The sequence below is a fragment of the Candoia aspera genome, chromosome 4 (assembly GCF_035149785.1).
Source record: "Candoia aspera isolate rCanAsp1 chromosome 4, rCanAsp1.hap2, whole genome shotgun sequence".
NCBI classification, from domain to species: domain Eukaryota; kingdom Metazoa; phylum Chordata; class Lepidosauria; order Squamata; family Boidae; genus Candoia; species Candoia aspera.
This window is the reverse complement of record NC_086156.1, coordinates 114,535,733-114,545,743: the sequence shown is the minus strand read 5'-3', so window position 1 is coordinate 114,545,743 and position 10,011 is coordinate 114,535,733. Positions and strand designations below refer to the sequence as shown.

Genomic DNA, 10,011 nt, shown 5'->3' with positions numbered 1-10,011 from the left:
CACCAGCCCAGCAGCCAACCAAGGACCCATAAATGTCCCTCCAACCAGACACTGACAAACCCCACCAAAGAAAAAAGTCCATGGGGGGAGAGATGACTGCAGCATACACAGAGCCACCTCCACAACCACAGCCAGGCCCAGAGGTGCAGCAATTGTTCCCATTCACCTAGATGTTCAGTCAGAGTATAGCATCTTAAAATAGCTGAAATCTCATGAAATCAACCTCATGAGATTCCTATATACACAAATATCAGAGTGAAAGATTTGGAGGGGTAGATCAGCCAGATCAAGGACATTCTAAATATCAGTATCAGTCTTGGCATGGATTCACATTTGGACTCTCTGCTGAAAATATGGATGACCTCCTCCAAAGGGATTATTGGCTTTTTTGTCATTTCTTAATATATAGAAACATTTCAGTCTTCTCTATTAAACCCCTCTTTTATTTTGACATTGAAAAAGGGAGCCCTGCTCCATTGTAAGAAGTGAACATGAATTTAAACAATTAAGGCTATTTTGTATTGCCTTATAGTACTTTTATTGACATTTGCTCATTCAGAAAAGAATTGAACCATCAGACAATTATTATCCCACCAAAAACAAAATAATTGTCTCCTATAGGAATTCCCATATTTTCTTAGATAGGCCAAAACACCAAAGGCTGTGCAGAAGGCTTTTGACACTGCACAACAATCCAGATGCAAGTATCAGCTTGGTTATAAAGTAACTCTTGAACCACACAGAGATTGGCAGGAGGGGCAAGAATGGCTCTCTGAGGTTCATTGCTACAAGTTCCCTCCCTCCTGTCTCATCGGCAAGAATATCTCTTCAAATCCTGGTGATATTCAGTATAGGAATGTGCACTCCCCTGGAACTTACAATAGGAAAGGTGGGTTTTCTCATTCGATTCTTTCTCAGATGTAAACCTTGGATTAATCACTGGATAAACCGTTGAATTAATACAGACTTCCCTATGGATAGGAGAGAAGACACAGACATTCCCTCTGTAACAACAGAGTCAAGATGATGTTCCTTCTGATGTTCTTGGTGCCTAAAGTAGTTACAGTGAAGTGCCCAGAAGGTGAACCCTTCCTTGTCCCACATGAGTGGTACCAGCCTGGTGACCTTCTTGTTGGTGGGATGGTGTCTCACATTCTTTACCACGGTTATGAAATTCAATTTAAGGAATATCCTTCCCTAAAATCTTATGACTTACCAGTGTAAGGATTTTTTCTTCTTCCCATGACTTTTTTTAATTTAGCCAGATCCCAAAAAATTCTTCTATGAATAAAAGCTGTTTGAGCATAAACACAATTTTTTGTATCTAATCTAAGCATTCTTGTATCTTGTTGTGGGAGAAGACATCAATTCTTTTACATCATGTTAAAGTCTTTTTCATGAAACATTGGTGAATAAGCTTTTTAAATAATATTTAGTGAGCTGAAGGTATTTTTTAAAAAGTTCTGTATTAACACTCTTCACAAATCATACATATAGTAAAGGATTGATACTTGCTGAATCTGTTTATATTCTATTTTGTGCTAAATTAAAATAGGAAACAAATGTTCTCGCTTGAAAAAAAAAGTGACTCCTTATTTTTGTATTTAACCGATTTGCAGTGTAATAACCAAATTCTACCAGCACGTCCTTGCCTTGGCCTTTGCTGTGAAGGAGATCAATGAGGACTCTCAGATCTTACCCAACATCACTCTTGGGTTCCACATCTATGACAGTTACTGCAACCCAAGGATGACCTATCGCACCACTCTGGACCTGCTTTTCAAGTCCAAGGAATTTGTCCCAAACTACAAATGTGACAGCCAGAAAAATCTCATGGCCATCATTGGGGCACCTGGTTCTGATACTTCCTCCTATATGGCAGAAAGTATAAGTGTCTACAAGATTCCACAGGTAATCTGGGCAGGGTTAGAGACAGAATTTGACTTCTTTTTAGCAGAGAATAGCTTTTTGCCATGTCTTTTTTGCAGGGCTTCAATGAAATACACTTTGCTCTCCCTTCTGCAACTTTTCCCCCCCACAGCTCAATAAAGTGGCTGAAGATTATCCAATGAAAATAAATAAATCATTTTTTTTATTACAATCATTGATCAGAAAATTAAACTGTAAAAACAATCAGTTAGAGAACAATATTAAACTTTTTTGAAGGGGTCAGCTGACATTGTGTTTAATGGCTACCCGGCAACAGGTGGTAACGCTCCTTGCTATATCTTGGTTGGTGTCTGAGAATAATATTTTAGTACAAAATGCAACTGTTTTGACTGGGAATGGCTGGACAATTGGTGCTGTATGGTCCCTTTGGATATCTCTACATAACTGCAGTGAAGGAGGACACGCCTGACTCTTCCTGTTTCTCTGGAATCTCATGGAGATAGTCTTTCGTGGATAGGTATTTCATGATATCTGCCATAAATAAGGGCAGCAGGTAATGCGGTATGTTGGTCTCTAAAGAACTCCTTTCTTATGCTGGGAAGATGTAACATGCTCAGATAGTTAGCAGGTTTCCAGCTGTTCAAGGGGATGAGGAAGCTATTTGTGGTTTGTAATCCAGTTATGTTCCACAGGAGAAATATGATTTTACTTGGGGTTTTAGTTGCTTATATTGTTCATTATATTGTACCCTCATGTACGTAGAATTTCAGAAATTTTCAGTGTAGGTACACCTTCATTTAATTTCCATCCAGCAGTCATTTTCCATCTTTACTTCCCTTGATTCACATGAATAATGACTCCCCTTTTTTGTATATTTGTTTGTTTGTTTAGTTGACCTATGGCTCTTTTGCCCAGGAAGAGTTTCAGACACCGAAGTTATCTTTACTTTACTGCATGGTCCCAAATGAGGACCTTCAGTACATTGGAGTTATACGACTTCTTCTCCATTTTGGATGGACGTGGGTTGGAGTCTTTGTTTCTGATACAAATAACGGTGAACATTTCTTGCAGAAACTGCAGCCATTGCTTTCCCAGAATGGCATCTGTTTAGCTTTTACCCAGAAAATTCCACAAGTAGCCCACTTTGAAGACATGTCAGAAGTGCTTGATGCAATCTCAATTATTTCTGATAAATTAATAGATCAGAAATCAAATGTTTTTCTCGTCTATGGAGAATCATTCGCAATTGTGTGGCTCAGAACAGTCGTCTTTCTACGTGATCCTGAAAGTAAAGAGAGTGCATCCTTCAGAAAGGTTTGGGTCCTGATGAGCCCAACTGATTTTATAATGACAGGGTTTCAAAGAGGATGGGAGCTCCAGTTGTTCCATGGGGCTCTTTCCTTTACAGTTCATTCAAGAGAAGTTCCAGGGTTCAAAGAATTTCTTCAAGCCATCAAACCTTCAACCCACAAAGATGGGTTTCTTCAAGACGTTTGGGAACAATTGTTTGACTGTTCATTTTCAAGTGCAGAATTACCCTCAAAGATCAGTGAAGCTTGTAGTGGGCAAGAGAATTTGGAGAATCTACCCGGGCCTCTCTTTGAGTTTCAGATGACTGGTGAAAGCTACAGTATTTACAATGCTGTTTATGCAGTGGCCCATGCTTTGCAGGAGATGGTGAGACCAAGATCCAAACTGGGAGAAATTCCAAAGTTAAAATGTCTACATCTGCAGCCTTGGCAGGTAATCTCTCCATGCGATAGCTATTTTATTCTTTTAATTTATATTCATTCTCATCCATACCTTAATATGTTTGTTCTCCTTGGCCTATGGCTACATATCAATAAGGATACTGAGGCAACAAATTTATTAGTGTAAGAGGTCATGCTCTGTTATAGAATGAAAGAGGATGAAGATACACCATATCTATCTATATTCTGCATCATATTTACATTTTTTGTTGTTGTTTATTAATTTAGCCGCGTCCGACTCTTTGTGACTTCATGGACCAGCCCACGCCATATCTTCCTGTATTGTATAGGATTCTATACAATATATATAATCCTATAGAACATATACAATCTTGTTGTTTATTCGTTTAGTCGCTTCCGACTCTTCGTGACTTCATGGACCAGCCCACGCCAGAGCTTCCTGTCGGTCGTCAACACCCCCAGCTCCCCCAGGGATGAGTCCGTCACCTCTAGAATATCATCCATCCACCTTGCCCTTGGTCGGCCCCTCTTCCTTTTGCCCTCCACTCTCCCTAGCATCAGCATCTTCTCAAGGGTGTCCGGTCTTCTCATTATGTGGCCAAAGTATTTCAGTTTTGCCTTGAATATCATTCCCTCAAGTGAGCAGTCTGGCTTTATTTCCTGGAGGAAGGACTGGTTTGATCTTCTGGCAGTCCAAGGCACTCTCAGAATTTTCCTCCAACACCACAGTTCCAAAGCATCGATCTTCCTTCTCTCAGCCTTGCTCATGGTCCAGCTCTCTCAGCCATAGTGTCCTAAGAGTCAGGGACCATGCTGAGACAAGGAATAGGTCTCTAGTCTTTTATTACTGCCACTTTAGACAGAAAATCCTAACAAACTGAAGAAGCGTGGGAAAAACCCAGACAGATAAACCCGAGAAGTTAAGGCAGGTCTGATCTCTGTCTCTTTGAATGGCTGCTTAACTGCTCAGTAATACGCATGCATTTTCCCCCCTGGATAGGGGCCCCCTCCTGCTCACCATCAGTACTCATGACACATAGTGTGTCATAATCCATATTGGATTTATCTTCTCAGTTTGAAAGAACCATCTGACACCTATGAGAGGAGACTTTGTATGGATAAGTTCAATGACATATGGCACTCATCATGGTTATATAATTCTATTAGGAATCCATCCATCCATCCATCCATCCATCCATCAATCCATCCATCCAATCCTGCATCATATTTTCCTGTCTGTCTGTCTATCTGTCTCTCTAATCCTCTGTGTGTGTGTATAATTGTGTTTGTTTATTGTTGTAATGACATTTTAAGTCATATTTTTATTTTATTTCTATATCTTATGTTTTTCTTACGTTTTTAAAGCACTTGTTATGTATGTATCTTTAGGGGGGGGGTTGGTTTATTTCTGTCCTTTAAAAAAACACAATACAAATAAATGAATGAATGAATGAATGAATGAATAAATAAATAAATAAATAAATAAAAGGGCAGGGTTGCTAGACTGGGGATTTACAGTTTATGTCAGTTGTTCTTTGGTAGTAAAATTATATATTTTATTCATCAAGTGATGTTGGTTTTAAGACTTATGGCAAACTCCCAGGACTTGCTGAGTCTAGTGCTTTAAAGTACGTGTCCTAATTAATTAATAAACTAATAGTGAGTTGCATGTCTCAAATCTTGACAGTTCTTTCTGGGTTGACATTTTCTTCTGCCATATTTCAAGCCAGGGAATGTTCTTTGGTCTCCTGGGAATTAGGAATAAAAGAAAGGGAAACTTTAAACTTTTGATCCCTGATGCTTTGTTTTCTTTTTGACTCCCTCTTTCTGATCCTCCTTCAAGTAGCTCCACAAGTTCCTTCAAGGCATTTCTTTTAACAACTCAGCTGGAGAAAGAGTCTTCTTTAAAGACAAAAGGGAAGGTCAAGGTGGTTTTGACATCCTCAACATCATCACTTTTCCTAACAGCTCCTTCCAGAGAGTTAGAGTTGGCAAGTTACACCCCAATGCTCCGAAAGGAAAAGAAATCTCCCTTGGGGAGAAGAGCATCCTTTGGCACCCAGGTTTTAACCAGGTATGAAATGATGCTTGCTTACAAAGGACCACATTGCATCTCTAAATGACCTCATGAAGTTTAATTACTTTCAGAAACAAAATGGGAAAAATGGGAAAACACAATTCAACCCTGAATATCTGTTGTGGTGGAGGGAAAATCCATATTCTAAAAAAATTCTGCCCATAATAGTATTATCAGGTCCTTATTTAAATATTGGATAAATGGTTACCTGATTAGATAGATAGATAGATAGATAGATAGATAGATAGATAGATAGATAGATAGATAGATAGGAGAGAGGGGGCAGGGTTTTTCCTGTTTGTAATGACCACTACTTCCCTGGATACTGGAAGAGAAGTCCTGAAGGGAGACCATTCTGCTGCTATGATGATGTTCCTTGCCTACAAAGAAAGGTTTCAAATAAAATCAGTAGTTTCACCATGTTATTTTCATTATATAGACTTAAAGAAATGCAGTTCCTGGATTAATATATGTATGGTTCTTGGTTTCACCAATTTCTGAACAAGATTACTCATAGTTTATTCACATCCCTCAAAATCTCTTCTTTGTAAATCAAAGTTATTTATGAGGATTCTGTTGCTATTGTACCCTGTACAGGATGTAGAGACAGACAGACAGGCAGACAGATGATGGATCACTACATTTTATTTCATCTTGTGACCCCTTCTTTATGTTACTGGTAATTGTTATTGTTCACACTTGCAATCTCTTTTGCTTGGTGTTCTGGTCTTTATGATTTCACCTGTTTCTACAACCTGAACAAACAATCTGTAGAAAAATAAATATTAATGATGCTGATGCTCATTCATCTAATCCAGATTAGACAATTTCCACTGTCTACTCTGGATTCTTTCATGTCTATGTCTATGTCTACGTCTACGTCTACGTCTACGTCTATGTCTATGTCTACATCTATGTCTCTAGGTCCTTCCTGTTTCCCTGTGCAATGACCACTGTTCCCCTGGATTTTGGAAGAGAAGGGCTGAAGGGAGACCCTTCTGCTGCTATGACTGTGTTCCATGTCCAGAAGAAAAGATTTCCAATCAAATTAGTAGGTTATCAATTTTCCTTTCACCATTAGTTTTCCATTCATTATCCATTCATTATATAGGCTTCAAAGAAATATCAAATCCTGAATGTGTATATGTGTACTTACTGGTTTTATCAATACTTAAAGGGGAATATTTATAGTTGATTTCCAAACTGGTTGGAATCCTGCAGATATTGTTCCCCTCTGAAGGTGAGATGGATGGATGGATGATAGGCAGATAGACCTAACTCTCATTTCAGCACAGAAACCTGAATTTTGGTGGTGGTGGTGGTGGTGGTAGTAGTAGAAGTTGCTGCTGTTCACACGTGCAATCTCTTTTGCATTGGTGTTCCTATCCCTATGATTTTCAGTGTTCATGCAACAAGAACAAATATTGAGAATGACAATGGCCACCCATTGCTTTAATTACCTTTGGGTGCTAGGTGGATCTAGGCAATTTCATTTGCTATGAATAATACCAGGCACGGTATTGGTGATTCCTGGATTATGTGTTGGGCCTCATCACTTGTCATGACAACGTTGGCCTCACATATCAAGCTAACCAGTGTTGGATGCAGTAAATATTTGAATGGGTGTCCTCAACCTTCCCTTTTAGTGAAATTTTCAATAATGACACATGTGAGACTTCTAGAAGGCAATTAAACAAACCAGCAAACAATCAATACATGATTGCATCATTTGTGCTTAATAATGAATAAATGTAGACTTTTTTGCTCTTCTTTTGTAAATTTCAGGGCCTCGTGTTTCATGAAACCTGAAAGTTAGAGAAAGCTGAATGATAGCAAAGAAGGTATAGCTGACAATGAAAAATGAAGGAATGGGTGGGATGTTCTGGAGACAAAGGGACACAGGATGTCTTTCTGCAGAACCTGATCGTATTCTCCATGTAAAAGGCCAGAAGCATTTTGGTTATGCAATTATCAAACTAACCCTTCTCTCTTATACTGACAGTGAAATTATACCACATTTTTCTGGTTTCAATTCACCTTTTGCTCAAAGAAAATGTTAGTTTACAGCGGCTGACCTTCTCTTGGAGAAGAATAAATTCACACAGAATTTTAATGACATACATTGATTTGACATCTCAGAATCTGTAGTCTTTGTCCACCTTGTGCAACTAAATTCCCCATCCCAGTCTTGTATGAAAGAAAGACTTCTATGAAAGGTATTGGGAAACAAAAGCATTTTTCTCAGTTTTATTTAGAGAAGACTGGATTTCAAGAATAATTGCCCTTCAAATCATGTATTCATCTACCAACCAATCATACATTATAGGATTGAGAAAATTTATTTATATTTATTTATTTATTACATATATTTACCACCCATCTTGCTCAAGGAGAGACTCTGGTTTACAGTAAAACAAGAATGAATAATTATTAAACTGCCATAAAACAATATTCTTTCATAAAAGGATAGAAGCACCAAGCAAGATAGAGGTGTTAAAAACATCTTAATATATGAGGACACCATGAAGGTGCCAACAACCCCTAGGGTTGTTTGCTACTCCTTACAATCCATGCAATCTGGCAAACCAGGTCTTCAATCCTTTCCAGAAGGATGGTTGAGTGGGGACTTGTCTCACCTCTGGCAGGAGGATGTTCCATAGCGCAGAGGAATGCCAGAGAAGGGTCTCTTCCTGGGTCCCATCAGAAGACATTCTTTCATGGAGTCCATAACATGCCTTCTCTGCCTGACTGGGTGGGATGATAGAGTTCTCAGGTAACCTGGACCCATGCCATATAAGGCTTTAAAGGTAATAACCAACACCTTGAATTGGACCCAGAATCAGACTGGCAATCAATGGAGCTCCTGCAGCAAAGCTGTTACAAATGCCATACTTGGGGCACCCAAGATTGCAAGTATGGCTCCATTTTGAATAAGTTGTAACTTCTGAATACTCTTCGAGGGTAGCCATATACAGAGCACATTGCAACAGTCTATACAGCCTAGAAGACTGGGGCATGAGTAAGTTACTGAAGGGCCTCCTGATCCAGGAATACAAAATTGTGTATTTTCACATACTCTCTATTCACAAACTTGTAGCGTACAGCAAGAATTCAGTATGAAAAATAGTTGCCACCTGCTCAGAAGTTAATTTTAAAAACTAGGAAAGAAATGACCATTTCCTTGCCTTTTCTTCTAGATACTGATGACTGTTTCAGATGTCCAGAAGATCACTACTCAAACCAAGAAAAAAATGAATGTCTGCTCAAATCTTTGGTCTTTCTGTTTTATGAGGAACCTCTAGCAATTGGTTTAGTCACAAGTGCTATTTCTCTCTTCCTCATGACAACCTGGGTCCTTGGGACTTTCGTTAAGCACAGGGATACTCCCATTGTTAAAGCCAACAACCGGGACCTCACCTACACCCTCCTTGTCTCTCTTCTGCTCTGTTTCCTCTCCTCTTTCTTCTTCCTCAGTCCACCTGGCAAAGTGACCTGCATTCTCCGACAATCCACTTTTGGCATCACCTTCTCGGTGGCCATTTCTAGTGTCCTGGCCAAAACCATCATGGTGGTTGTGGCATTCATGGCCACCAAACCAGGTTCCTACATGAGGAAATGGGTGGGGAAAAGATTGGCCTTCTCTACTGTCCTGTCCTGTTCTCTCTTCCAAGTATGTATTTGTGTTCTTTGGTTGTCAACATCTCCCCCATTCCCTGAGTTAGACATGCACTCACAATCCAAAGCAATTATTCTACAATGCAATGAGGGCTCAGCCTCCTTCTTCTACTGTGTCTTGGGCTACATGGGTCTCTTGGCCGTGGCCAGCCTTATTGTTGCTTTTCTTGCCCGTAAATTACCTGACAGCTTCAATGAAGCCAGGTTCATCACCTTCAGCATGTTGGCCTTTTGCAGTCTGTGGGTGTCCTTTTTTCCAGCCTATCTGAGCACAAAAGGAAAAGCCATGGTAGCTGTGGAGGTCTTCTCCATCTTGTCCTCCAGTGCTGCCTTACTGGGATGCATATTTTTGCCAAAATGCTACATCATTGTTTTCAGGCCAGAGCTGAACCAGAGGGAGCAACTAATAAAGAGGAATTAGTATGTCATGTGATCTTTCTCGCTATGAGACATTGCTGACAAATAGAATAGAAATCTCTTTGCTGTCTAGAGGAAACATATGATGTCAAAGGAGGATTATTGGAGGATTATTATTATTATTATTAAAATTTATTATGGTCACCCATTCCAAAAGAAGTGTTGATGCTGCTGCATTTTCAACCATTTCCAAGATCCCTTACTCATGACAGTCCCTCAACCTAACCCTATCTCCCTTTT

At 39.5% G+C, this 10,011-nt stretch overlaps 1 protein-coding gene across 1 annotated transcript; it reads left to right on the top strand.

The window, feature by feature from the left end:
* The first annotated feature begins 1,023 nt into the window (after positions 1-1,023).
* LOC134497218 (vomeronasal type-2 receptor 26-like) lies at positions 1,024-9,775 on the top strand. Its single transcript, XM_063302889.1, has 5 exons — positions 1,024-1,220; positions 1,620-1,911; positions 2,782-3,567; positions 6,604-6,730; positions 8,877-9,775. Exons 1-5 carry the CDS (start codon positions 1,024-1,026, stop codon positions 9,773-9,775), a joined length of 2,301 nt encoding a protein of 766 aa, XP_063158959.1.
* Positions 9,776-10,011: the final 236 nt, after the last annotated feature.

Bases quoted from the DNA above. Each gene is read 5' to 3' on its own strand.
- LOC134497218 (XM_063302889.1), top strand. From the start codon at position 1,024: ATGATGTTCCTTCTGATGTTCTTGGTGCCTAAAGTAGTTACAGTGAAG. The intron at 3,568-6,603 runs GTGAGACCAAGA...CTATGTCTCTAG, and splicing joins CCCATGCTTTGCAGGAGATG to GTCCTTCCTGTTTCCCTGTG. The intron at 6,731-8,876 runs GTAGGTTATCAA...CTTTTCTTCTAG, and splicing joins AAAGATTTCCAATCAAATTA to ATACTGATGACTGTTTCAGA.